This window comes from Schistocerca cancellata, chromosome 8 (genome assembly GCF_023864275.1).
Source record: "Schistocerca cancellata isolate TAMUIC-IGC-003103 chromosome 8, iqSchCanc2.1, whole genome shotgun sequence".
NCBI lineage: Eukaryota > Metazoa > Arthropoda > Insecta > Orthoptera > Acrididae > Schistocerca > Schistocerca cancellata.
The window spans coordinates 80,882,215-80,907,289 of NC_064633.1; the positions used below are offsets into that span (position 1 = coordinate 80,882,215).

The window sequence follows — 25,075 nt, forward strand, 5'->3', positions numbered from 1 at the left end:
CCAGATGCACAAGCAAGACAAGGGTGATCTGTAGCGAAGTTTTCGGCACAGTGCCGTTCAGGAGAGTTTTTGTTGGAACTACTGCATCTGATTCAGGAGCCAAGGGCTACGCCACAGGCGTCTGCGCACAGTCGAGCATGTGTGTTGAATAATGGTGCTGATAGCCACGTATCATTTCATGCAGATTTGATGCCTTTCGGAGACAATTTTTCATTGAATAGGATTGTAGCTGATTTGTGGCAGCAGGAAATAAGCTGTAGTCAAAAGAATCTTCAATAGATGGTCGCAGGTCACATCAGTATTGTATGGCTCGTAACGCGTTGCGTGCAGCCCGGCTTGCTCAGTCGGTAGAGCATGAGACTCTTAATCTCAGGGTCGTGGGTTCGAGCCCCACGCTGGGCGGCGCAAAATTTTGTGTCTACGCGGATCCAACATGCGCCCCTCTCGTGAGCCTTGCGTAATGAACGTAACGGGTTACGACGATGCCTAGCTTCGTATGAATATCAGAGGAACGGTATTTGAAGCTGAAAGTGACTCTGAAATGAAATAAATGTGTTGTTTTGAAATTTTAGTTGTACATCGATATAGTGTGAGATGTGTAGGAAAGCAGCAGCTGTGCTAACTAAATGCAAATAATGGTCGCTCATGCGGTGCGTTTCGAGCTGAAGGGCTCCGATTCACTAGTCTGTGAGAACAACGTACCCTAAAAGTCCGCTAGGAGGCGCCTCCTTAGCTAAGTGGCAGAGCGCTGGTCTAGTAAACCAGAGGTCGTGAGTTCGATCCTCACAGGCGGCAAATGAATTTTGTAACAGCCCCTCCCACCGTGGCCCTTTCGAAAAAAGCGGTCAAGGATAAAAAAAATTATGAATGGGTGCGGTATTTAAGAAATGCTCTCGCAAATGAATAGTGTGAATGGTGCTATTAAAGTGGGCACCAGAAACTGCTGCTTTAGGCAGTCTCCGGAGAATGCCGACGTGAAATACTTAGTTCTTGTGATGTATTTTCTACCCCTGATAAAGACCCTCGCGAATGTCGTCGTCGTCGGCGGCGGCGGCGCCGCCGCCGCTTTGGTAATAGCGACAATTCGCCATTGTATCACATAGGTTGAGGTACCTTCTGCAACCGACTGAGATGGCACTAAACGATTGAAGCTGATTTGCCACCTCTTGTTTGATCAGCGTCATAAGGGCTTGAATGTAACTTGCGATGGGACACAGCAAGAAGTAGCGTCGTACTTTTAGTACTGAAATTTGAGATGGAGAACTGCGTCAAAGATGGGAAAATCATTCTGCCAAGTGTACAAATGGCGAAAACGAGGTGTGAGTGGGGAAGTATATTGCGCCAGTGACCGTGTGGCCTAATGGATAAGGCGTCGGACTTCGGATCCGAAGATTGCAGGTTCCAATCCTGTCACGGTCGAGTTTTTCCTGTTCTGCAAAAGATGCATGCTGTTTTACTGTGTTGTTTGAGTACTCTAAAACTAGTTGGAAGTTGCTGCTGTCCGCTTCCTGGCTACAAAACCGGCGTCTACCAGAAGCACAAGCAAGACAAGGGTGATCTGTAGCGAAGTTTTCGGCACAGTGCCGTTCAGGAGAGTTTTTGTTGGAACTACTGCATCTGATTCAGGAGCCAAGGGCTACGCCACAGGCGTCTGCGCACAGTCGAGCATGTGTGTTGAATAATGGTGCTGATAGCCACGTATCATTTCATGCAGATTTGATGCCTTTCGGAGACAATTTTTCATTGAATAGGATTGTAGCTGATTTGTGGCAGCAGGAAATAAGCTGTAGTCAAAAGAATCTTCAATAGATGGTCGCAGGTCACATCAGTATTGTATGGCTCGTAACGCGTTGCGTGCAGCCCGGCTAGCTCAGTCGGTAGAGCATGAGACTCTTAATCTCAGGGTCGTGGGTTCGAGCCCCACGCTGGGCGGCGCAAAATTTTGTGTCTACGCGGATCCAACATGCGCCCCTCTCGTGAGCCTTGCGTAATGAACGTAACGGGTTACGACGATGCCTAGCTTCGTATGAATATCAGAGGAACGGTATTTGAAGCTGAAAGTGACTCTGAAATGAAATAAATGTGTTGTTTTGCAATTTTAGTTGTACATCGATGTAGTGTGAGATGTGTAGGAAAGCAGCAGCTGTGCTAACTAAATGTAAATAATGGTCGCTCATGCGGTGCGTTTCGAGCTGAAGGGCTCCGATTCACTAGTTTGTAAGAACAAAGTATCCTATAAGTCCTCTAGGAGGCGCCTCCTTATCTCAGTGGCAGAGCGCTGGTCTAGTAAACCAGAGGTCGTGAGTTCGATCCTCACAGGCGGCAAATGAATTTTGTAACAGCCCCTCCCACCGTGGCATTTTCGAAAAAAGCGGTCAAGGATAAAAAAAATTATGAATGGGTGCGGTATTTAAGAAATGCTCTCGCAAATGAATAGTGTGAATGGTGCTATTAAAGTGGGCACCTGAAACTGCTGCTTTAGGCAGTCTCCGGAGAATGCCGACGTGAAATACTTAGTTCTTGTGATGTATTTTCTACCCCTGATAAAGACCCTCGCGATTGTCGTCGTCGTCGGCGCCGCCGCCGCTTTGGTAATAGCGACAATTCGCCATTGTATCACATAGGGTGAGGTACCTTCTGCAAGCGACTGAGATGGCACTAAACGATTGAAGCTGATTTGCCACCTCTTGTTTGATCAGCGTCATAAGGGCTTGAATGTAACTTGCGATGGGACACAGCAAGAAGTAGCGTCGTACTTTTAGTACTGAAATTTGAGATGGAGAACTGCTTCAAAGATGGGAAAATCATTCTGCCAAGTGTACAAATGGCGAAAACGAGGTGTGAGTGGGGAAGTATATTGCGCCAGTGACCGTGTGGCCTAATGGATAAGGCGTCGGACTTCGGATCCGAAGATTGCAGGTTCGAATCCTGTCACGGTCGAGTTTTTCCTGTTCTGCAAAAGATGCATGCTGTTTTACTGTGTTGTTTGAGTACTCTAAAACTAGTTGGAAGTTGCTGCTGTCCGCTTCCTGGCTACAAAACCGGCGTCTACCAGAAGCACAAGCAAGACAAGGGTGATCTGTAGCGAAGTTTTCGGCACAGTGCCGTTCAGGAGAGTTTTTGTTGGAACTACTGCATCTGATTCAGGAGCCAAGGGCTACGCCACAGGCGTCTGCGCACAGTCGAGCATGTGTGTTGAATAATGGTGCTGATAGCCACGTATCATTTCATGCAGATTTGATGCCTTTCGGAGACAATTTTTCATTGAATAGGATTGTAGCTGATTTGTGGCAGCAGGAAATAAGCTGTAGTCAAAAGAATCTTCAATAGGTGGTCGCAGGTCACATCAGTATTGTATGGCTCGTAACGCGTTGCGTGCAGCCCGGCTTGCTCAGTCGGTAGAGCATGAGACTCTTAATCTCAGGGTCGTGGGTTCGAGCCCCACGCTGGGCGGCGCAAAATTTTGTGTCTACGCGGATCCAACATGCGCCCCTCTCGTGAGCCTTGCGTAATGAACGTAACGGGTTACGACGATGCCTAGCTTCGTATGGATATCAGAGGAACGGTATTTGAAGCTGAAAGTGACTCTGAAATGAAATAAATGTGTTGTTTTGCAATTTTAGTTGTACATCGATATAGTGTGAGATGTGTAGGAAAGCAGCAGCTGTGCTAACTAAATGCAAATAATGGTCGCTCATGCGGTGCGTTTCGAGCTGAAGGGCTCCGATTCACTAGTTTGTAAGAACAAAGTATCCTAAAAGTCCGCTAGGAGGCGCCTCCTTAGCTAAGTGGCAGAGCGCTGGTCTAGTAAACCAGAGGTCGTGAGTTCGATCCTCACAGGCGGCAAATGAATTTTGTAACAGCCCCTCCCACCGTGGCCCTTTCGAAAAAAGCGGTCAAGGATAAAAAAAATTATGAATGGGTGCGGTATTTAAGAAATGCTCTCGCAAATGAATAGTGTGAATGGTGCTATTAAAGTGGGCACCAGAAACTGCTGCTTTAGGCAGTCTCCGGAGAATGCCGACGTGAAATACTTAGTTCTTGTGATGTATTTTCTACCCCTGATAAAGACCCTCGCGAATGTCGTCGTCGTCGGCGGCGGCGCCGCCGCCGCTTTGGTAATAGCGACAATTCGCCATTGTATCACATAGGGTGAGGTACCTTCTGCAAGCGACTGAGATGGCACTAAACGATTGAAGCTGATTTGCCACCTCTTGTTTGATCAGCGTCATAAGGGCTTGAATGTAACTTGCGATGGGACACAGCAAGAAGTAGCGTCGTACTTTTAGTACTGAAATTTGAGATGGAGAACTGCGTCAAAGATGGGAAAATCATTCTGCCAAGTGTACAAATGGCGAAAACGAGGTGTGAGTGGGGAAGTATATTGCGCCAGTGACCGTGTGGCCTAATGGATAAGGCGTCGGACTTCGGATCCGAAGATTGCAGGTTCGAATCCTGTCACGGTCGAGTTTTTCCTGTTCTGCAAAAGATGCATGCTGTTTTACTGTGTTGTTTGAGTACTCTAAAACTAGTTGGAAGTTGCTGCTGTCCGCTTCCTGGCTACAAAACCGGCGTCTACCAGAAGCACAAGCAAGACAAGGGTGATCTGTAGCGAAGTTTTCGGCACAGTGCCGTTCAGGAGAGTTTTTGTTGGAACTACTGCATCTGATTCAGGAGCCAAGGGCTACGCCACAGGCGTCTGCGCACAGTCGAGCATGTGTGTTGAATAATGGTGCTGATAGCCACGTATCATTTCATGCAGATTTGATGCCTTTCGGAGACAATTTTTCATTGAATAGGATTGTAGCTGATTTGTGGCAGCAGGAAATAAGCTGTAGTCAAAAGAATCTTCAATAGATGGTCGCAGGTCACATCAGTATTGTATGGCTCGTAACGCGTTGCGTGCAGCCCGGCTAGCTCAGTCGGTAGAGCATGAGACTCTTAATCTCAGGGTCGTGGGTTCGAGCCCCACGCTGGGCGGCGCAAAATTTTGTGTCTACGCGGATCCAACATGCGCCCCTCTCGTGAGCCTTGCGTAATGAACGTAACGGGTTACGACGATGCCTAGCTTCGTATGAATATCAGAGGAACGGTATTTGAAGCTGAAAGTGACTCTGAAATGAAATAAATGTGTTGTTTTGCAATTTTAGTTGTACATCGATATAGTGTGAGATGTGTAGGAAAGCAGCAGCTGTGCTAACTAAATGCAAATAATGGTCGCTCATGCGGTGCGTTTCGAGCTGAAGGGCTCCGATTCACTAGTTTGTAAGAACAAAGTATCCTAAAAGTCCGCTAGGAGGCGCCTCCTTAGCTAAGTGGCAGAGCGCTGGTCTAGTAAACCAGAGGTCGTGAGTTCGATCCTCACAGGCGGCAAATGAATTTTGTAACAGCCCCTCCCACCGTGGCCCTTTCGAAAAAAGCGGTCAAGGATAAAAAAAATTATGAATGGGTGCGGTATTTAAGAAATGCTCTCGCAAATGAATAGTGTGAATGGTGCTATTAAAGTGGGCACCAGAAACTGCTGCTTTAGGCAGTCTCCGGAGAATGCCGACGTGAAATACTTAGTTCTTGTGATGTATTTTCTACCCCTGATAAAGACCCTCGCGATTGTCGTCGTCGTCGGCGCCGCCGCCGCTTTGGTAATAGCGACAATTCGCCATTGTATCACATAGGGTGAGGTACCTTCTGCAAGCGACTGAGATGGCACTAAACGATTGAAGCTGATTTGCCACCTCTTGTTTGATCAGCGTCATAAGGGCTTGAATGTAACTTGCGATGGGACACAGCAAGAAGTAGCGTCGTACTTTTAGTACTGAAATTTGAGATGGAGAACTGCGTCAAAGATGGGAAAATCATTCTGCCAAGTGTACAAATGGCGAAAACGATGTGTGAGTGGGGAAGTATATTGCGCCAGTGACCGTGTGGCCTAATGGATAAGGCGTCGGACTTCGGATCCGAAGATTGCAGGTTCGTATCCTGTCACGGTCGAGTTTTTCCTGTTCTGCAAAAGATGCATGCTGTTTTAGTGTGTTGTTTGAGTACACTAAAACTAGTTGGAAGATGCTGCTGTCCGCTTCCTGGCTACAAAACCGGCGTCTACCAGAAGCACAAGCAAGACAAGGGTGATCTGTAGCGAAGTTTTCGGCACAGTGCCGTTCAGGAGAGTTTTTGTTGGAACTACTGCATCTGATTCAGGAGCCAAGGGCTACGCCACAGGCGTCTGCGCACAGTCGAGCATGTGTGTTGAATAATGGTGCTGATAGCCACGTATCATTTCATGCAGATTTGATGCCTTTCGGAGACAATTTTTCATTGAATAGGATTGTAGCTGATTTGTGGCAGCAGGAAATAAGCTGTAGTCAAAAGAATCTTCAATAGATGGTCGCAGGTCACATCAGTATTGTATGGCTCGTAACGCGTTGCGTGCAGCCCGGCTAGCTCAGTCGGTAGAGCATGAGACTCTTAATCTCCGGGTCGTGGGTTCGAGCCCCACGCTGGGCGGCGCAAAATTTTGTGTCTACGCGGATCCAACATGCGCCCCTCTCGTGAGCCTTGCGTAATGAACGTAACGGGTTACGACGATGCCTAGCTTCGTATGAATATCAGAGGAACGGTATTTGAAGCTGAAAGTGACTCTGAAATGAAATAAATGTGTTGTTTTGCAATTTTAGTTGTACATCGATGTAGTGTGAGATGTGTAGGAAAGCAGCAGCTGTGCTAACTAAATGTAAATAATGGTCGCTCATGCGGTGCGTTTCGAGCTGAAGGGCTCCGATTCACTAGTTTGTAAGAACAAAGTATCCTATAAGTCCTCTAGGAGGCGCCTCCTTATCTCAGTGGCAGAGCGCTGGTCTAGTAAACCAGAGGTCGTGAGTTCGATCCTCACAGGCGGCAAATGAATTTTGTAACAGCCCCTCCCACCGTGGCATTTTCGAAAAAAGCGGTCAAGGATAAAAAAAATTATGAATGGGTGCAGTATTTAAGAAATGCTCTCGCAAATGAATAGTGTGAATGGTGCTATTAAAGTGGGCACCAGAAACTGCTGCTTTAGGCAGTCTCCGGAGAATGCCGACGTGAAATACTTAGTTCTTGTGATGTATTTTCTACCCCTGATAAAGACCCTCGCGATTGTCGTCGGCGCCGCCGCCGCTTTGGTAATAGCGACAATTCGCCATTGTATCACATAGGGTGAGGTACCTTCTGCAAGCGACTGAGATGGCACTAAACGATTGAAGCTGATTTGCCACCTCTTGTTTGATCAGCGTCATAAGGGCTTGAATGTAACTTGCGATGGGACACAGCAAGAAGTAGCGTCGTACTTTTAGTACTGAAATTTGAGATGGAGAACTGCGTCAAAGATGGGAAAATCATTCTGCCAAGTGTACAAATGGCGAAAACGAGGTGTGAGTGGGGAAGTATATTGCGCCAGTGACCGTGTGGCCTAATGGATAAGGCGTCGCACTTCGGATCCGAAGATTGCAGGTTCGAATCCTGTCACGGTCGAGTTTTTCCTGTTCTGCAAAAGATGCATGCTGTTTTACTGTGTTGTTTGAGTACACTAAAACTAGTTGGAAGTTGCTGCTGTCCGCTTCCTGGCTACAAAACCGGCGTCTACCAGAAGCACAAGCAAGACAAGGGTGATCTGTAGCGAAGTTTTCGGCACAGTGCCGTTCAGGAGAGTTTTTGTTGGAACTACTGCATCTGATTCAGGAGCCAAGGGCTACGCCACAGGCGTCTGCGCACAGTCGAGCATGTGTGTTGAATAATGGTGCTGATAGCCACGTATCATTTCATGCAGATTTGATGCCTTTCGGAGACAATTTTTCATTGAATAGGATTGTAGCTGATTTGTGGCAGCAGGAAATAAGCTGTAGTCAAAAGAATCTTCAATAGATGGTCGCAGGTCACATCAGTATTGTATGGCTCGTAACGCGTTGCGTGCAGCCCGGCTAGCTCAGTCGGTAGAGCATGAGACTCTTAATCTCCAGGTCGTGGGTTCGAGCCCCACGCTGGGCGGCGCAAAATTTTGTGTCTACGCGGATCCAACATGCGCCCCTCTCGTGAGCCTTGCGTAATGAACGTAACGGGTTACGACGATGCCTAGCTTCGTATGAATATCAGAGGAACGGTATTTGAAGCTGAAAGTGACTCTGAAATGAAATAAATGTGTTGTTTTGCAATTTTAGTTGTACATCGATATAGTGTGAGATGTGTAGGAAAGCAGCAGCTGTGCTAACTGAATGTAAATAATGGTCGCTCATGCGGTGCGTTTCGAGCTGAAGGGCTCCGATTCACTAGTTTGTAAGAACAAAGTATCCTATAAGTCCGCTAGGAGGCGATTCCTTATCTCAGTGGCAGAGCGCCGGTCTAGTAAACCAGAGGTCGTGAGTTCGATCCTCACAGGCGGCAAATGAATTTTGTAACAGCCCCTCCCACCGTGGCATTTTCGAAAAAAGCGGTCAAGGATAAAAAAAATTATGAATGGGTGCGGTATTTAAGAAATGCTCTCGCAAATGAATAGTGTGAATGGTGCTATTAAAGTGGGCACCAGAAACTGCTGCTTTAGGCAGTCTCCGGAGAATGCCGACGTGAAATACTTAGTTCTTGTGATGTATTTTCTACCCCTGATAAAGACCCTCGCGATTGTCGTCGGCGCCGCCGCCGCTTTGGTAATAGCGACAATTCGCCATTGTATCACATAGGGTGAGGTACCTTCTGCAAGCGACTGAGATGGCACTAAACGATTGAAGCTGATTTGCCACCTCTTGTTTGATCAGCGTCATAAGGGCTTGAATGTAACTTGCGATGGGACACAGCAAGAAGTAGCGTCGTACTTTTAGTACTGAAATTTGAGATGGAGAACTGCGTCAAAGATGGGAAAATCATTCTGCCAAGTGTACAAATGGCGAAAACGAGGTGTGAGTGGGGAAGTATATTGCGCCAGTGACCGTGTGGCCTAATGGATAAGGCGTCGCACTTCGGATCCGAAGATTGCAGGTTCGAATCCTGTCACGGTCGAGTTTTTCCTGTTCTGCAAAAGATGCATGCTGTTTTACTGTGTTGTTTGAGTACACTAAAACTAGTTGGAAGTTGCTGCTGTCCGCTTCCTGGCTACAAAACCGGCGTCTACCAGAAGCACAAGCAAGACAAGGGTGATCTGTAGCGAAGTTTTCGGCACAGTGCCGTTCAGGAGAGTTTTTGTTGGAACTACTGCATCTGATTCAGGAGCCAAGGGCTACGCCACAGGCGTCTGCGCACAGTCGAGCATGTGTGTTGAATAATGGTGCTGATAGCCACGTATCATTTCATGCAGATTTGATGCCTTTCGGAGACAATTTTTCATTGAATAGGATTGTAGCTGATTTGTGGCAGCAGGAAATAAGCTGTAGTCAAAAGAATCTTCAATAGATGGTCGCAGGTCACATCAGTATTGTATGGCTCGTAACGCGTTGCGTGCAGCCCGGCTAGCTCAGTCGGTAGAGCATGAGACTCTTAATCTCAGGGTCGTGGGTTCGAGCCCCACGCTGGGCGGCGCAAAATTTTGTGTCTACGCGGATCCAACATGCGCCCCTCTCGTGAGCCTTGCGTAATGAACGTAACGGGTTACGACGATGCCTAGCTTCGTATGAATATCAGAGGAACGGTATTTGAAGCTGAAAGTGACTCTGAAATGAAATAAATGTGTTGTTTTGCAATTTTAGTTGTACATCGATATAGTGTGAGATGTGTAGGAAAGCAGCAGCTGTGCTAACTAAATGTAAATAATGGTCGCTCATGCGGTGCGTTTCGAGCTGAAGGGCTCCGATTCACTAGTTTGTAAGAACAAAGTATCCTATAAGTCCGCTAGGAGGCGCCTCCTTATCTCAGTGGCAGAGCGCTGGTCTAGTAAACCAGAGGTCGTGAGTTCGATCCTCACAGGCGGCAAATGAATTTTGTAACAGCCCCTCCCACCGTGGCATTTTCGAAAAAAGCGGTCAAGGATAAAAAAAATTATGAATGGGTGCGGTATTTAAGAAATGCTCTCGCAAATGAATAGTGTGAATGGTGCTATTAAAGTGGGCACCAGAAACTGCTGCTTTAGGCAGTCTCCGGAGAATGCCGACGTGAAATACTTAGTTCTTGTGATGTATTTTCTACCCCTGATAAAGACCCTCGCGATTGTCGTCGTCGTCGTCGTCGTCGTCGGCGCCGCCGCCGCTTTGGTAATAGCGACAATTCGCCATTAAATCACATAGGGTGAGGTACCTTCTGCAAGCGACTGAGATGGCACTAAACGATTGAAGCTGATTTGCCACCTCTTGTTTGATCAGCGTCATAAGGGCTTGAATGTAACTTGCGATGGGACACAGCAAGAAGTAGCGTCGTACTTTTAGTACTGAAATTTGAGATGGAGAACTGCGTCAAAGATGGGAAAATCATTCTGCCAAGTGTACAAATGGCGAAAACGATGTGTGAGTGGGGAAGTATATTGCGCCAGTGACCGTGTGGCCTAATGGATAAGGCGTCGGACTTCGGATTCGAAGATTGCAGGTTCGTATCCTGTCACGGTCGAGTTTTTCCTGTTCTGCAAAAGATGCATGCTGTTTTACTGTGTTGTTTGAGTACACTAAAACTAGTTGGAAGTTGCTGCTGTCCGCTTCCTGGCTACAAAACCGGCGTCTACCAGAAGCACAAGCAAGACAAGGGTGATCTGTAGCGAAGTTTTCGGCACAGTGCCGTTCAGGAGAGTTTTTGTTGGAACTACTGCATCTGATTCAGGAGCCAAGGGCTACGCCACAGGCGTCTGCGCACAGTCGAGCATGTGTGTTGAATAATGGTGCTGATAGCCACGTATCATTTCATGCAGATTTGATGCCTTTCGGAGACAATTTTTCATTGAATAGGATTGTAGCTGATTTGTGGCAGCAGGAAATAAGCTGTAGTCAAAAGAATCTTCAATAGATGGTCGCAGGTCACATCAGTATTGTATGGCTCGTAACGCGTTGCGTGCAGCCCGGCTAGCTCAGTCGGTAGAGCATGAGACTCTTAATCTCAGGGTCGTGGGTTCGAGCCCCACGCTGGGTGGCGCAAAATTTTGTGTCTACGCGGATCCAACATGCGCCCCTCTCGTGAGCCTTGCGTAATGAACGTAACGGGTTACGACGATGCCTAGCTTCGTATGAATATCAGAGGAACGGTATTTGAAGCTGAAAGTGACTCTGAAATGAAATAAATGTGTTGTTTTGCAATTTTAGCTGTACATCGATATAGTGTGAGATGTGTAGGGAAGCAGCAGCTGTGCTAACTAAATGTAAATAATGGTCGCTCATGCGGTGCGTTTCGAGCTGAAGGGCTCCGATTCACTAGTTTGTAAGAACAAAGTATCCTATAAGTCCGCTAGGAGGCGCCTCCTTATCTCAGTGGCAGAGCGCTGGTCTAGTAAACCAGAGGTCGTGAGTTCGATCCTCACAGGCGGCAAATGAATTTTGTAACAGCCCCTCCCACCGTGGCATTTTCGAAAAAAGCGGTCAAGGATAAAAAAAATTATGAATGGGTGCGGTATTTAAGAAATGCTCTCGCAAATGAATAGTGTGAATGGTGCTATTAAAGTGGGCACCAGAAACTGCTGCTTTAGGCAGTCTCCGGAGAATGCCGACGTGAAATACTTAGTTCTTGTGATGTATTTTCTACCCCTGATAAAGACCCTCGCGATTGTCGTCGGCGCCGCCGCCGCTTTGGTAATAGCGACAATTCGCCATTGTATCACATAGGGTGAGGTACCTTCTGCAAGCGACTGAGATGGCACTAAACGATTGAAGCTGATTTGCCACCTCTTGTTTGATCAGCGTCATAAGGGCTTGAATGTAACTTGCGATGGGACACAGCAAGAAGTAGCGTCGTACTTTTAGTACTGAAATTTGAGATGGAGAACTGCGTCAAAGATGGGAAAATCATTCTGCCAAGTGTACAAATGGCGAAAACGAGGTGTGAGTGGGGAAGTATATTGCGCCAGTGACCGTGTGGCCTAATGGATAAGGCGTCGCACTTCGGATCCGAAGATTGCAGGTTCGAATCCTGTCACGGTCGAGTTTTTCCTGTTCTGCAAAAGATGCATGCTGTTTTACTGTGTTGTTTGAGTACACTAAAACTAGTTGGAAGTTGCTGCTGTCCGCTTCCTGGCTACAAAACCGGCGTCTACCAGAAGCACAAGCAAGACAAGGGTGATCTGTAGCGAAGTTTTCGGCACAGTGCCGTTCAGGAGAGTTTTTGTTGGAACTACTGCATCTGATTCAGGAGCCAAGGGCTACGCCACAGGCGTCTGCGCACAGTCGAGCATGTGTGTTGAATAATGGTGCTGATAGCCACGTATCATTTCATGCAGATTTGATGCCTTTCGGAGACAATTTTTCATTGAATAGGATTGTAGCTGATTTGTGGCAGCAGGAAATAAGCTGTAGTCAAAAGAATCTTCAATAGATGGTCGCAGGTCACATCAGTATTGTATGGCTCGTAACGCGTTGCGTGCAGCCCGGCTAGCTCAGTCGGTAGAGCATGAGACTCTTAATCTCAGGGTCGTGGGTTCGAGCCCCACGCTGGGCGGCGCAAAATTTTGTGTCTACGCGGATCCAACATGCGCCCCTCTCGTGAGCCTTGCGTAATGAACGTAACGGGTTACGACGATGCCTAGCTTCGTATGAATATCAGAGGAACGGTATTTGAAGCTGAAAGTGACTCTGAAATGAAATAAATGTGTTGTTTTGCAATTTTAGTTGTACATCGATATAGTGTGAGATGTGTAGGAAAGCAGCAGCTGTGCTAACTAAATGTAAATAATGGTCGCTCATGCGGTGCGTTTCGAGCTGAAGGGCTCCGATTCACTAGTTTGTAAGAACAAAGTATCCTATAAGTCCGCTAGGAGGCGCCTTCTTATCTCAGTGGCAGAGCGCTGGTCTAGTAAACCAGAGGTCGTGAGTTCGATCCTCACAGGCGGCAAATGAATTTTGTAACAGCCCCTCCCACCGTGGCATTTTCGAAAAAAGCGGTCAAGGATAAAAAAAATTATGAATGGGTGCGGTATTTAAGAAATGCTCTCGCAAATGAATAGTGTGAATGGTGCTATTAAAGTGGGCACCAGAAACTGCTGCTTTAGGCAGTCTCCGGAGAATGCCGACGTGAAATACTTAGTTCTTGTGATGTATTTTCTACCCCTGATAAAGACCCTCGCGATTGTCGTCGTCGTCGTCGGCGCCGCCGCCGCTTTGGTAATAGCGACAATTCGCCATTGTATCACATAGGGTGAGGTACCTTCTGCAAGCGACTGAGATGGCACTAAACGATTGAAGCTGATTTGCCACCTCTTGTTTGATCAGCGTCATAAGGGCTTGAATGTAACTTGCGATGGGACACAGCAAGAAGTAGCGTCGTACTTTTAGTACTGAAATTTGAGATGGAGAACTGCGTCAAAGATGGGAAAATCATTCTGCCAAGTGTACAAATGGCGAAAACGAGGTGTGAGTGGGGAAGTATATTGCGCCAGTGACCGTGTGGCCTAATGGATAAGGCGTCGCACTTCGGATCCGAAGATTGCAGGTTCGAATCCTGTCACGGTCGAGTTTTTCCTGTTCTGCAAAAGATGCATGCTGTTTTACTGTGTTGTTTGAGTACACTAAAACTAGTTGGAAGTTGCTGCTGTCCGCTTCCTGGCTACAAAACCGGCGTCTACCAGAAGCACAAGCAAGACAAGGGTGATCTGTAGCGAAGTTTTCGGCACAGTGCCGTTCAGGAGAGTTTTTGTTGGAACTACTGCATCTGATTCAGGAGCCAAGGGCTACGCCACAGGCGTCTGCGCACAGTCGAGCATGTGTGTTGAATAATGGTGCTGATAGCCACGTATCATTTCATGCAGATTTGATGCCTTTCGGAGACAATTTTTCATTGAATAGGATTGTAGCTGATTTGTGGCAGCAGGAAATAAGCTGTAGTCAAAAGAATCTTCAATAGATGGTCGCAGGTCACATCAGTATTGTATGGCTCGTAACGCGTTGCGTGCAGCCCGGCTAGCTCAGTCGGTAGAGCATGAGACTCTTAATCTCAGGGTCGTGGGTTCGAGCCCCACGCTGGGCGGCGCAAAATTTTGTGTCTACGCGGATCCAACATGCGCCCCTCTCGTGAGCCTTGCGTAATGAACGTAACGGGTTACGACGATGCCTAGCTTCGTATGAATATCAGAGGAACGGTATTTGAAGCTGAAAGTGACTCTGAAATGAAATAAATGTGTTGTTTTGCAATTTTAGTTGTACATCGATATAGTGTGAGATGTGTAGGAAAGCAGCAGCTGTGCTAACTAAATGTAAATAATGGTCGCTCATGCGGTGCGTTTCGAGCTGAAGGGCTCCGATTCACTAGTTTGTAAGAACAAAGTATCCTATAAGTCCGCTAGGAGGCGCCTCCTTATCTCAGTGGCAGAGCGCTGGTCTAGTAAACCAGAGGTCGTGAGTTCGATCCTCACAGGCGGCAAATGAATTTTGTAACAGCCCCTCCCACCGTGGCATTTTCGAAAAAAGCGGTCAAGGATAAAAAAAATTATGAATGGGTGCGGTATTTAAGAAATGCTCTCGCAAATGAATAGTGTGAATGGTGCTATTAAAGTGGGCACCAGAAACTGCTGCTTTAGGCAGTCTCCGGAGAATGCCGACGTGAAATACTTAGTTCTTGTGATGTATTTTCTACCCCTGATAAAGACCCTCGCGATTGTCGTCGTCGTCGTTGGCGGCGGCGGCGCTTTGGTAATAGCGACAACTCGCCATTGTATCACTTAAGGTGAGGTACCTTCCGCAAGCGACTGAGATGGCACTAAGCGATTGAAGCTGATTTGCCACCTCTTGTTTGATCAGCGTCATAAGGGCTTGAATGTAACTTGCGATGGGACACAGCAAGAAGTAGCGTCGCACTTTTAGTACTAAAATTTGAGATGGAGAACTGGGTCAAAGATGGGAAATTCATTCCGCCAAGTGTACAAATGGTGAAAATGAGGTGTGTGTGGGGACGCATATTGCGCCAGTGACCGTGTGGCCTAATGGATAAGGCGTCGGACTTCGGATCGGAAGATTGCAGGTTCGAATCCTGTCACGGTCGAGTTTTTCCTGTTCTGCAAAAGATGCATGCTGTTTTAGTGTGTTGTTTGAGTACTGCAAAACTAGTTGAAAGTAGCTGCTGTCCGCTTCCTGGCTGCAAAACCGGCGTCTACCTGAAGCACAAGCAACACAAGGGTGATCTGTAACGAAATTTTCCGCACAGTGCCGTTCAGGAGAGTTTTTGTTGCAACTACTGCATCTGATTCAGGACCCAAGGGCTACGCCACAGGCGTCTGCGCACAGTCGAGCATGTGTGTTGAATAATGGTGCTGATAGCCACGTATCATTTCAAGCAGATTTGATGCCTTTCGGAGACAATTTTTCATTAAATAGGATTGTAGCTGATTTGTGGCAGCAGGAAATAAGCTGTAGTCAAAAGAATCTTCAATAGATGGTCGCAGGTCAAATCAGTATTGTATGGCTCGTAACCCTTGTGTACAGCCCGGCTAGCTCAGTCGGTAGAGCATGAGACTCTTAATCTCAGGGTCGTGGGTTCGAGCCCCACGCTTGGCGGCTCAGAATTTTGTGTCTACGCGGATCGAACATGCGCCCCTCTCGTGAGCCTTGCGTGATGAACGTAACGGGTTACGACGATGCCTAGCTTCGGATGAATATCAGAGGAACGGTATTTGAAGCTGAAAGTAACTCTGAAATGAAATAAATTTGTTTTGGAATTTAATTTGTACATCGATATGGTGTGAGATGTGCAGGAAAGCAGCAGCTGTGCTAACGAAATGCAAAGAATGGTCGCTCATGCGGTGCGTTTCGAGATGAAGGTCTCCGATTCCCTAGTCTGTAAGAACAAAGTACCCGAAAAGCGCGCTAGGAGGCGCCTCCTTAGCTCAGTGGCAGTCGTGGCCGAGTGGTTATTCCGGCTTTCGCTGTCGCCGCGGTCGGACGTGCTAGCTGGTTGCTCCGCGTCGCCGGTGTCGTTGCCAGTGTTTACTGTTTGCCGTTGTGTGTTTCTGTGTTCCGAGTGATTCACGTGCATTGTACTTTTTTTTTTTTTTTTGTGGTCGTCCTTTTCGTCAGCAACTTGCCGATCTTGTACGGGATTCGGACTTGACCGGATTCCATACAGCTGCAGCGCCATGTCTACCACCATCCGGAAAAACACCCTGGTTTTTGGCTTTGACAAGGATACCCGCCGAGTTCAACCGACCGCCCTCGAGATTCACGACTGGCTAACCGAGGTAATAGGCATCACTTCTGATTCTGTGCACACCACCCAGCTAGATTCTGATCGTTATTGCGTGTTTGTCAAGTTTCTCAGTCCAGTAGCAGTTGATCGACTTATTGAAAAAATCGGCAAACAAGTCCCTTTTGTTCATCGCGACGGCACCACTAGTATGGTTACTGTAACACGTGCCGATACATCGATTCAGACAGTTAGAGTACTTAACTTGCCCATAGAGATTGACAATGCTAAAATTAAAGATGCACTTTCTAAGTTTGGTGAGGTTAAAGAAATTGTCAACGAAAAGTGGTCGTCTCGCTACAAATTACAATGTTTCAATGGGATTAGATCTGTGGACATGGAAGTAAAAATGAACATTCCTTCTCACATCACGGTTGACGGTTATAAGGCTCACATTATATATTCTGGTCAAGCCCCCACCTGTCATATCTGCAATGAACTAGGCCATCTTCGTCAGGACTGCCCCCGCCGAGTTTTTGTCTTAAAAAATAATCTCCAGCCGCGGCGTAGATTAACGCTTAACGAGGTAATGGCAGTAGATACTTCTGGTTCTTCTGCAGACCCTGATGTTGATGCTCCCCAGGCAACTACCTCCGAGACCCCGCCCATAACTGCTGATGCGTTTCCACCACTCGTAGGACGGCAAACTGCTGCGCCAGTTTGTCTTGAAAGTGAATCTCAGCAAAAGAAAAGGCCGCTGGAACGTAGTGATGAGCAGTCAGATGAGGAAGTATCTCCCGCGACTCCTGCAGCCCGGAAACCAAAACCATCAACCGCGGAGGATTTAGTACCAGATGATGTTATGCGGGTCGATTTTGACGCCAGTGCGGATGGACTTGAGGGGATGCCGAATTCTGAGACGCCGGGTCATGAACAGGAACCTCCAATTTTGAGTGCCGCGCCCGAAGGACAACAGCCGCTACAACGCGCACACAGTGAGGAAGTGTTGTGTCAACAACGCGCTACAGCTGACGCCCGACAACAAGTTTCGGGCGGAAGTAAACAAGTGCAAGTGTTTACCAACCTGCCAGCTGCCGGCGGCAGTGCTGCGACAATGACACGACCGCGTCTCAAAGAATCCACAAAAACTTCGGGACCTCAAAACGCCCCACGACGAAGGCTCAATCCACAGCCAAGTCTCTCCGCTCCTCGCAACAAGGGAAATTCCACTTCCTCGCAAGCGGATGTAGTATCCCGAAATATTAGTTATGAAATTGTGAGGGAACGATCCGGTGATGACAACAGCAAAGAACTCGGCGAAGCCCATCCTCCACAGTAGTAATTCCGTTGGTACAAGGCTTGTTCCATGCTGTCGCCTAAGGTTGCAATCGTGTTTCTTCTATCCTTTTATCCGGTTATGGTTCGCAGCATTCACTGTGTCGTTTTTTTTGCTACAACCGGCTTATGATTCGTAGTGTATCACTTGTTATCGTTTTTATTTTGCTTCTTGATCCAATAATCCTCTCATGGCTGCTCACATTATACCTTTTTTAATTCTGCACCTGGCACTCTTGAGCTCGATGCCATCGTTTTGTTATACTTTTACATCTCATTACCTATATGCTACAGGCCTATACTATCACCTCCCTTAATATCAATAGGATTACGTCAGAGTTAAAACTTGCTTTATTAAAACAATTTTTGTTTGACTCTGGTACAGATATTGCCCTTTTACAGGAGGTTGCAACATGGCAACTTAACATTCCCGGCTATGTTGCAATACTCAATTTCGCTCCTGAATTCAGTGCTGGCACAGCGATTTTAGTTAGGGAAGGAATACCTATAACCGATGTCGAAAAGTTAGACTCTGGACGGGGCATAGGCGTGAATATCATGGGCGTCAGTGTAATCAATCTGTATGCACCATCTGGAAGTACACGGCGCGCTGACAGATCGAAGTTCTTTAAGGAGGATATCATTTACTTACTGCGGAGAGACTCGCCAAACTTGATCATTGCCGGCGATTTTAATTGTGTATTGCACCATAAAGATCAATCCCCCAATATTAATTATTCCCCTGAATTAAACTTTCTTGTTTCCCAAATGAAACTGAGGGACGCGTGGGAAGTTAAGTATCCCACGCTTGTGAAATACACGCACATTTCACATAATTCCAGTAGCAGGATTGATAGAATCTATATGTCAAGTCACATAGTGAGGAATTTGCTACAAGTGGAAATCACTCCAGTCAGCTTCTCTGACCACTGTAGTGTGAGTGCCTGCATAAACTTAGACCGGCAACCAACTCACTGGTTTAGGAATCAGTGGAGCATGAATGTCGGCCTTTTACCAGACGACGAGCTCGAGGTCGAATTAAAGACAGCTTGGGAATTTTGCTTGCGCTCTGTACACAACTTTCCGAGTGTTTTGGAGTGGTGGACCCGCAAGGCGAAGCCCAAATTACGGAAAGTAATTATATCTTATAGTATAGAGAGATCTCGGGCAGTTCACCGTACAATGGAATTTTACTACATGGTCTTAAGGGATTTGTATGATCAGGCAGATGGCTCAGACAGGCGCCTGTCCGACATCAAGAAAATTAAAGCGACATTATTAAGCTTAAAGAGAAAACAACTGGAGGGTCTTAAACTTAAGTCAAAAGCCAGATCCGTTAGCGAGGACGAAACGGCTGCGTTATATCATCTGATTAAACATCGCAAGAACCGACGACGGATATTCATGGACGAACTTAAATTAGAAAACGGTACTGTCCTCACTGTGCAAAACGAGATCATCAGAGAAATCCACAGGTATTACAGTGCTCTGTATGAGGCAGAAGCAACGCAAGAGGACGATTTGGATGAGTTATTTGCGTTTACAACCTCCACAATTACTGCCGACGATAACGCCAGCTTATTTTCAGCTTTTAGTCCAGATGAAGTCCTTGAATTAATTCGCGGCTCCCCTAAAAGTAAATCGCCGGGCCCTGATGGCCTTCCGGTCGAATTCTATCAACGATATTGGGGTATCATAGGTGATAAGTTGACACAAGCCGTTAACGACGTCCTGCGGGGAAAGTTTGTACCATCAGAACTTAAAGAATGTAAAATCGTGTTGATTCCTAAAAATAAGGGATGTAAAAAGATTAACAACTTCCGGCCGATTTCTCTTCTTAATTCAGATTATAAGATTATTGCGAGAGCTTTAAACAATCGAATGATGCCGTTGACCGCAAACATAATTGGGCAACAGCAAACTTGTGCTTATAGGCGATCAATATTTCAGACTACAGCACAATATAGAGATATCGTCGCTCTGTCGTCTGCCAGCACCATTAATTGCGGCCTCCTTTTTCTCGATTTTTATAAAGCATTTGATAGTGTCAGCCATAAATACCTCTTCGAAACGATGCGGAGGATGGGCTTCGGGCATGACTCCATCGCTGTCGTGCGCAATATGATCACTGGTCTGGCCGCCACGATCTCCGTTAACTGCCAGCTCACAAGACCAATTACCATCGCAAGGGGTGTCCCCCAAGGAAGCCCCCTTTCCATGTTGCTCTTTGTCATCTCCCTAGAACCATTGCTGCGGCTAGTACATGAGCACATGACGGGCATAACGATCGCCGGGAAGAAAACTGCTGTTGGGGCATATGCTGATGATGTCGGCATCGTCGTGAGGAACAGGGATGATGTGATTGTACTGGAGGCAGACCTCAGGCGCTATTGTTCCGCTTCTGGCGCAAAAATGAACGAAACTAAAAGCAAATTTCTGCGTATAAGGGGACTTGACGATGTCGGCCTAGAATGGGCTACCCATGTTACGGAACACAAATCTCTTGGGACGATACTGACGGTCCCTCCACAAAGGATGATAACGGCAAATTGGCGGGATGTCTTGTTCAAAGTCAAGGGTGCTTTAATAGATAACGTTTATCGCAGTATGGACCAAATACAGAGGGTTAAATTTATAAATACATGTATCCTGTCGCGAGCATATTATGTGGCACAGGTCTTTCCAATCCCCACTGTCATAGCCAAACAGATAATGAGCCAGTTGACCAATTTTCTGTGGCGGGGGGAAATATTTCGAGTTGACGTGAAGACTGTGACTCTCGACCCTCTGCATGGCGGTCTGGGTCTGACCGATCTGAACGCCAAAGCAATGGCTTTGTACATTAAACGGATGACATCCTTAATCCAAAACTACTCTGACACCCTTACGGCAAAGTTGTTTGAGGCAGTCGCGCCGAAAAGCGTAGAACCGCCCATCAATGTGCAGACGATCGACTACCAGCTCTCCCACATCCGCACATATTATCTGGAAAAGAGCTACTTAAGCGAGGTCCTTCTCCAACGTCGACCTTTAACTGCCAAGGCCATTCTGGAGCACAGGAAACAATATGAGGGCAAGAACAAAATCGAACAAAAGCACACTGGAGTCAATTGGGATGTCCTGTGGGCGAACATCAGCAGCAGTGTACTTCCGTCTTTGGTCAGGTCGACATGGTATAAAACGGTGAACAACATTATCAGCACAAATGAGCGCCTGCATGCGATTGGGCTAAGCGACACAGCCCATTGTCCAGATTGTCACCAAGTGGATACTGTTCCCCACAGATATACTTGCAGTCACCGCATGCGCAATTGGCAATGGGTTCGTCAAAAAGTCGCCCTTATAACTCGGACTTCTGAAAATAACATCGACACGAACTTACTGCACAGACCAGACGTCAAATATTTTCCGCCAACTAAAAATAATGCTGTCATGTGGCTGTTGGGCCAATATACCAGTCATGTCTTCAATCGGCTGACGGGCGAAGATTACAGCGAGTTTCAGTTACACATGGAAACGGAATATACTAAAATTAGAAACTACGCGGATCACCGTCGCAAGTACGGTAATATGCTTCATATTGCATTCACTAGAACAGGTATTGGATAGCTGTTCGAGCTCTGAAACCTTCACCCGTTTATGTATCAACGGAATGATCTGGCTCCAGTCCCATATTGATGCTTTTCCAATATATATAAATAAAAAAATATATAAATAAATACATAAATAAAAAATAAAAAAAATAAAGGCACAAAAAAAAAAATTAAAAAAAAATCAATGTTTCCTTACAATCAATGTGAGTGATGACGGGTATGGGGGCGGCACCGTGGCCAGGCCTCTGACTAATTGACCCCTGCCCACCTTGCCGCCATCTGCCTGCCCCGCTCGCTTTAAACAAAAACGAGCTGCGCAAGGAGGGCCTGCGCAGAGTAAAAAAAAAAAATGGTGTAACGGTTAAAAAAAAAAAAAAAGTGGTTAAGGCGTAAAAAAAAAAAAAATAAAAAAAAAAAAAAGTGGCAGAGCGCTGGTCTAGTAAACCAGAGGTCGTGAGTTCGATCCTCACAGGAGGCAAATGAATTTTGTAACAGCCCCTCCCACCGTGGCCCTTTCGAAAAAAGCGGTCAAGGATAAAAAAAATTATGAATGGGTGCGGTATTTAAGAAATGCTCTCGCAAATGAATAGTGTGAATGGTGCTATTAAAGTGGGCACCAGACACTGCAGCTTTTGGCAGTCTCCGGTGAATGCCGACGTGAAATACTTAGTTCTTGTGATGTATTTTCTACCCCTGATAAAGACCCTCGCGATTATCGTCGACGTCGTCGGCGGCGGCGGCGGCGGCGCTTTGGTAATAGCGACAACTCGCCATTGTATCACTTAAGGTGAGGTACCTTCCGCAAGCGACTGAGATGGCACTAAGCGATTGAAGCTGATTTGCCACCTCTTGTTTGATCAGCGTCATAAGGGCTTGAATGTAACTTGCGATGGGACACAGCAAGAAGTAGCGTCGCACTTTTAGTACTAAAATTTGAGATGGAGAACTGGGTCAAAGATGGGAAATTCATTCCGCCAAGTGTACAAATGGTGAAAATGAGGTGTGTGTGGGGAAGCATATTGCGCCAGTGACCGTGTGGCCTAATGGATAAGGCGTCGGACTTCAGATCGGAAAATTGCAGGTTCGAATCCTGTCACGGTCGAGTTTTTCCTGTTCTGCAAAAGATGCATGCTGTTTTAGTGTGTTGTTTGAGTACTGCAAAACTAGTTGAAAGTAGCTGCTGTCCGCTTCCTGGCTGCAAAACCGGCGTCTACCTGAAGCACAAGCAACACAAGGGTGATCTGTAGCGAAATTTTCGGCACAGTGCCGTTCAGGAGAGTTTTTGTTGCAACTACTGCATCTGATTCAGGACCCAAGGGCTACGCCACAGGCGTCTGCGCACAGTCGAGCATGTGTGTTGAATAATGGTGCTGATAGCCACGTATCATTTCAAGCAGATTTGATGCCTTTCGGAGACAGTTTTTCATTAAATAGGATTGTAGCTGATTTGTGGCAGCAGGAAATAAGCTGTAGTCAAAAGAATCTTCAATAGATGGTCGCAGGTCAAATCAGTATTGTATGGCTCGTAACCCTTGTGTACAGCCCGGCTAGCTCAGTCGGTAGAGCATGAAACTCTTAATCTCAGGGTCGTGGGTTCGAGCCCCACGCTGGGCGCCTCAAAATTTTGTGTCTACGCGGATCCAACATGCGCCCCTCTCGTGAGCCTTGCGTGATGAACGTAACGGGTTACGACGATGCCTAGCTTCGGATGAATATCAGAGGAACGGTATTTGAAGCTGAAAGTAACTCTGAAATGAAATAAATTTGTTTTGGAATTTAATTTGTACATCGATATGTTGTGAGATGTGTAGGAAAGCAGCAGCTGTGCTAACGAAATGCAAATAATGGTCGCTCATGCGGTGCGTTTCGAGCTGAAGGTCTCCGATTCACTAGTCTGTAAGAACAAAGTACCCGAAAAGCGCGCTAGGAGGCGCCTCCTTAGCTCAGTGGCAGAGCGCTGGTCTAGTAAACCAGAGGTCGTGAGTTCGATCCTCACAGGAGGCAAATGAATTTTGTAACAGCCCCTCCCACCGTGGCCCTTTCGAAAAAAGCGGTCAAGGATAAAAAAAATTATGAATGGTTGCGGTATTTAAGAAATGCTCTCGCAAATGAATAGTGTGAATGGTGCTATTAAAGTGGGCACCAGACACTGCTGCTTTTGGCAGTCTCCGGTGAATGCCGACGTGAAATACTTAGTTCTTGTGATGTATTTTCTACCCCTGATAAAGACCCTCGCGTTTATCATCGTCGTCGTCGTCGTCGTCGGCGGCGGCGGCGGCGCTTTGGTAATAGCGACAACTCGCCATTGTATCACTTAAGGTGAGGTACCTTCCGCAAGCGACTGAGATGGCACTAAGCGATTGAAGCTGATTTGCCACCTCTTGTTTGATCAGCGTCATAAGGGCTTGAATGTAACTTGCGATGGGACACAGCAAGAAGTAGCGTCGCACTTTTAGTACTAAAATTTGAGATGGAGAACTGGGTCAAAGATGGGAAATTCATTCCGCCAAGTGTACAAATGGTGAAAATGAGGTGTGTGTGGGGAAGCATATTGCGCCAGTGACCGTGTGGCCTAATGGATAAGGCGTCGGACTTCGGATCGGAAGATTGCAGGTTCGAATCCTGTCACGGTCGAGTTTTTCCTGTTCTGCAAAAGATGCATGCTGTTTTAGTGTGTTGTTTGAGTACTGCAAAACTAGTTGAAAGTAGCTGCTGTCCGCTTCCTGGCTGCAAAACCGGCGTCTACCTGAAGCACAAGCAACACAAGGGTGATCTGTAGCGAAATTTGCGGCACAGTGCCGTTCAGGAGAGTTTTTGTTGCAACTACTGCATCTGATTCAGGACCCAAGGGCTACGCCACAGGCGTCTGCGCACAGTCGAGCATGTGTGTTGAATAATGGTGCTGATAGCCACGTATCATTTCAAGCAGATTTGATGCCTTTCGGAGACAATTTTTCATTAAATAGGATTTTAGCTGATTTGTGGCAGCAGGAAATAAGCTGTAGTCAAAAGAATCTTCAATAGATGGTCGCAGGTCAAATCAGTATTGTATGGCTCGTAACCCTTGTGTACAGCCCGGCTAGCTCAGTCGGTAGAGCATGAGACTCTTAATCTCAGGGTCGTGGGTTCGAGCCCCACGCTGGGCGGCTCAGAATTTTGTGTCTACGCGGATCGAACATGCGCCCCTCTCGTGAGCCTTGCGTGATGAACGTAACGGGTTACGACGATGCCTAGCTTCGGATGAATATCAGAGGAACGGTATTTGAAGCTGAAAGTAACTCTGAAATGAAATAAATTTGTTTTGGAATTTAATTTGTACATCGATATGGTGTGAGATGTGTAGGAAAGCAGCAGCTGTGCTAACGAAATGCAAATAATGGTCGCTCATGCGGTGCGTTTCGAGCTGAAGGTCTCCGATTCACTAGTCTGTAAGAACAAAGTACCCGAAAAGCGCGCTAGGAGGCGCCTCCTTAGCTCAGTGGCAGAGCGCTGGTCTAGTAAACCAGAGGTCGTGAGTTCGATCCTCACAGGAGGCAAATGAATTTTGTAACAGCCCCTCCCACCGTGGCCCTTTCGAAAAAAGCGGTCAAGGATAAAAAAAATTATGAATGGGTGCGGTATTTAAGAAATGCTCTCGCAAATGAATAGTGTGAATGGTGCTATTAAAGTGGGCACCAGACACTGCTGCTTTTGGCAGTCTCCGGTGAATGCCGACGTGAAATACTTAGTTCTTGTGATGTATTTTCTACCCCTGATAAAGACCCTCGCGATTATCGTCGTCGTCGTCGTCGGCGGCGGCGGCGGCGCTTTGGTAATAGCGACAACTCGCCATTGTATCACTTAAGGTGAGGTACCTTCCGCAAGCGACTGAGATGGCACTAAGCGATTGAAGCTGA

The 25,075-nt window shown here is 46.8% G+C and overlaps 1 protein-coding gene and 35 non-coding genes across 36 annotated transcripts; all 36 read left to right on the forward strand.

The window, feature by feature from the left end:
* The first annotated feature begins 329 nt into the window (after positions 1-329).
* Trnak-cuu (transfer RNA lysine (anticodon CUU)) lies at positions 330-402 on the forward strand. Its single transcript has one exon. It is a non-coding gene; the product is annotated as a tRNA-Lys (tRNA).
* A 321-nt stretch (positions 403-723) lies between these two features.
* Trnat-agu (transfer RNA threonine (anticodon AGU)) lies at positions 724-795 on the forward strand. The gene has a single exon. It is a non-coding gene; the product is annotated as a tRNA-Thr (tRNA).
* Positions 796-1,346: 551 nt separating this feature from the next.
* Positions 1,347-1,419, forward strand: Trnar-ucg (transfer RNA arginine (anticodon UCG)). The gene has a single exon. It is a non-coding gene; the product is annotated as a tRNA-Arg (tRNA).
* A 440-nt stretch (positions 1,420-1,859) lies between these two features.
* On the forward strand, positions 1,860-1,932 carry Trnak-cuu (transfer RNA lysine (anticodon CUU)). Its single transcript has one exon. It is a non-coding gene; the product is annotated as a tRNA-Lys (tRNA).
* A 321-nt stretch (positions 1,933-2,253) lies between these two features.
* On the forward strand, positions 2,254-2,325 carry Trnat-agu (transfer RNA threonine (anticodon AGU)). The gene has a single exon. It is a non-coding gene; the product is annotated as a tRNA-Thr (tRNA).
* A 542-nt stretch (positions 2,326-2,867) lies between these two features.
* Trnar-ucg (transfer RNA arginine (anticodon UCG)) lies at positions 2,868-2,940 on the forward strand. The gene has a single exon. It is a non-coding gene; the product is annotated as a tRNA-Arg (tRNA).
* A 440-nt stretch (positions 2,941-3,380) lies between these two features.
* Positions 3,381-3,453, forward strand: Trnak-cuu (transfer RNA lysine (anticodon CUU)). The gene has a single exon. It is a non-coding gene; the product is annotated as a tRNA-Lys (tRNA).
* Positions 3,454-3,774: 321 nt separating this feature from the next.
* On the forward strand, positions 3,775-3,846 carry Trnat-agu (transfer RNA threonine (anticodon AGU)). Its single transcript has one exon. It is a non-coding gene; the product is annotated as a tRNA-Thr (tRNA).
* A 548-nt stretch (positions 3,847-4,394) lies between these two features.
* On the forward strand, positions 4,395-4,467 carry Trnar-ucg (transfer RNA arginine (anticodon UCG)). The gene has a single exon. It is a non-coding gene; the product is annotated as a tRNA-Arg (tRNA).
* Positions 4,468-4,907: 440 nt separating this feature from the next.
* Trnak-cuu (transfer RNA lysine (anticodon CUU)) lies at positions 4,908-4,980 on the forward strand. The gene has a single exon. It is a non-coding gene; the product is annotated as a tRNA-Lys (tRNA).
* A 321-nt stretch (positions 4,981-5,301) lies between these two features.
* Trnat-agu (transfer RNA threonine (anticodon AGU)) lies at positions 5,302-5,373 on the forward strand. Its single transcript has one exon. It is a non-coding gene; the product is annotated as a tRNA-Thr (tRNA).
* A 542-nt stretch (positions 5,374-5,915) lies between these two features.
* Trnar-ucg (transfer RNA arginine (anticodon UCG)) lies at positions 5,916-5,988 on the forward strand. Its single transcript has one exon. It is a non-coding gene; the product is annotated as a tRNA-Arg (tRNA).
* A 440-nt stretch (positions 5,989-6,428) lies between these two features.
* Trnak-cuu (transfer RNA lysine (anticodon CUU)) lies at positions 6,429-6,501 on the forward strand. The gene has a single exon. It is a non-coding gene; the product is annotated as a tRNA-Lys (tRNA).
* Positions 6,502-6,822: 321 nt separating this feature from the next.
* Trnat-agu (transfer RNA threonine (anticodon AGU)) lies at positions 6,823-6,894 on the forward strand. Its single transcript has one exon. It is a non-coding gene; the product is annotated as a tRNA-Thr (tRNA).
* A 536-nt stretch (positions 6,895-7,430) lies between these two features.
* Trnar-ucg (transfer RNA arginine (anticodon UCG)) lies at positions 7,431-7,503 on the forward strand. Its single transcript has one exon. It is a non-coding gene; the product is annotated as a tRNA-Arg (tRNA).
* Positions 7,504-7,943: 440 nt separating this feature from the next.
* Trnak-cuu (transfer RNA lysine (anticodon CUU)) lies at positions 7,944-8,016 on the forward strand. Its single transcript has one exon. It is a non-coding gene; the product is annotated as a tRNA-Lys (tRNA).
* Positions 8,017-8,945: 929 nt separating this feature from the next.
* On the forward strand, positions 8,946-9,018 carry Trnar-ucg (transfer RNA arginine (anticodon UCG)). Its single transcript has one exon. It is a non-coding gene; the product is annotated as a tRNA-Arg (tRNA).
* A 440-nt stretch (positions 9,019-9,458) lies between these two features.
* On the forward strand, positions 9,459-9,531 carry Trnak-cuu (transfer RNA lysine (anticodon CUU)). Its single transcript has one exon. It is a non-coding gene; the product is annotated as a tRNA-Lys (tRNA).
* A 321-nt stretch (positions 9,532-9,852) lies between these two features.
* Trnat-agu (transfer RNA threonine (anticodon AGU)) lies at positions 9,853-9,924 on the forward strand. The gene has a single exon. It is a non-coding gene; the product is annotated as a tRNA-Thr (tRNA).
* Positions 9,925-10,478: 554 nt separating this feature from the next.
* Trnar-ucg (transfer RNA arginine (anticodon UCG)) lies at positions 10,479-10,551 on the forward strand. The gene has a single exon. It is a non-coding gene; the product is annotated as a tRNA-Arg (tRNA).
* A 440-nt stretch (positions 10,552-10,991) lies between these two features.
* Trnak-cuu (transfer RNA lysine (anticodon CUU)) lies at positions 10,992-11,064 on the forward strand. Its single transcript has one exon. It is a non-coding gene; the product is annotated as a tRNA-Lys (tRNA).
* A 321-nt stretch (positions 11,065-11,385) lies between these two features.
* Trnat-agu (transfer RNA threonine (anticodon AGU)) lies at positions 11,386-11,457 on the forward strand. Its single transcript has one exon. It is a non-coding gene; the product is annotated as a tRNA-Thr (tRNA).
* A 536-nt stretch (positions 11,458-11,993) lies between these two features.
* Trnar-ucg (transfer RNA arginine (anticodon UCG)) lies at positions 11,994-12,066 on the forward strand. The gene has a single exon. It is a non-coding gene; the product is annotated as a tRNA-Arg (tRNA).
* Positions 12,067-12,506: 440 nt separating this feature from the next.
* On the forward strand, positions 12,507-12,579 carry Trnak-cuu (transfer RNA lysine (anticodon CUU)). The gene has a single exon. It is a non-coding gene; the product is annotated as a tRNA-Lys (tRNA).
* Positions 12,580-12,900: 321 nt separating this feature from the next.
* Trnat-agu (transfer RNA threonine (anticodon AGU)) lies at positions 12,901-12,972 on the forward strand. The gene has a single exon. It is a non-coding gene; the product is annotated as a tRNA-Thr (tRNA).
* Positions 12,973-13,517: 545 nt separating this feature from the next.
* Trnar-ucg (transfer RNA arginine (anticodon UCG)) lies at positions 13,518-13,590 on the forward strand. The gene has a single exon. It is a non-coding gene; the product is annotated as a tRNA-Arg (tRNA).
* A 440-nt stretch (positions 13,591-14,030) lies between these two features.
* Trnak-cuu (transfer RNA lysine (anticodon CUU)) lies at positions 14,031-14,103 on the forward strand. The gene has a single exon. It is a non-coding gene; the product is annotated as a tRNA-Lys (tRNA).
* Positions 14,104-14,424: 321 nt separating this feature from the next.
* Positions 14,425-14,496, forward strand: Trnat-agu (transfer RNA threonine (anticodon AGU)). The gene has a single exon. It is a non-coding gene; the product is annotated as a tRNA-Thr (tRNA).
* Positions 14,497-15,041: 545 nt separating this feature from the next.
* On the forward strand, positions 15,042-15,114 carry Trnar-ucg (transfer RNA arginine (anticodon UCG)). The gene has a single exon. It is a non-coding gene; the product is annotated as a tRNA-Arg (tRNA).
* A 439-nt stretch (positions 15,115-15,553) lies between these two features.
* Trnak-cuu (transfer RNA lysine (anticodon CUU)) lies at positions 15,554-15,626 on the forward strand. Its single transcript has one exon. It is a non-coding gene; the product is annotated as a tRNA-Lys (tRNA).
* Positions 15,627-16,840: 1,214 nt separating this feature from the next.
* On the forward strand, positions 16,841-17,590 carry LOC126095373 (translation initiation factor IF-2-like). The gene has a single exon (XM_049910178.1). It carries the CDS (start codon positions 16,841-16,843, stop codon positions 17,588-17,590), a length of 750 nt encoding a protein of 249 aa, XP_049766135.1.
* Positions 17,591-22,720: 5,130 nt separating this feature from the next.
* On the forward strand, positions 22,721-22,793 carry Trnak-cuu (transfer RNA lysine (anticodon CUU)). Its single transcript has one exon. It is a non-coding gene; the product is annotated as a tRNA-Lys (tRNA).
* Positions 22,794-23,111: 318 nt separating this feature from the next.
* On the forward strand, positions 23,112-23,183 carry Trnat-agu (transfer RNA threonine (anticodon AGU)). Its single transcript has one exon. It is a non-coding gene; the product is annotated as a tRNA-Thr (tRNA).
* Positions 23,184-23,740: 557 nt separating this feature from the next.
* On the forward strand, positions 23,741-23,813 carry Trnar-ucg (transfer RNA arginine (anticodon UCG)). Its single transcript has one exon. It is a non-coding gene; the product is annotated as a tRNA-Arg (tRNA).
* Positions 23,814-24,252: 439 nt separating this feature from the next.
* On the forward strand, positions 24,253-24,325 carry Trnak-cuu (transfer RNA lysine (anticodon CUU)). Its single transcript has one exon. It is a non-coding gene; the product is annotated as a tRNA-Lys (tRNA).
* A 318-nt stretch (positions 24,326-24,643) lies between these two features.
* Positions 24,644-24,715, forward strand: Trnat-agu (transfer RNA threonine (anticodon AGU)). Its single transcript has one exon. It is a non-coding gene; the product is annotated as a tRNA-Thr (tRNA).
* Positions 24,716-25,075: the final 360 nt, after the last annotated feature.

Excerpts from the sequence above, each read along its gene's own strand:
- LOC126095373 (XM_049910178.1), top strand. The coding sequence starts at position 16,841 with ATGGCAGTAGATACTTCTGGTTCTTCTGCAGACCCTGATGTTGATGCT.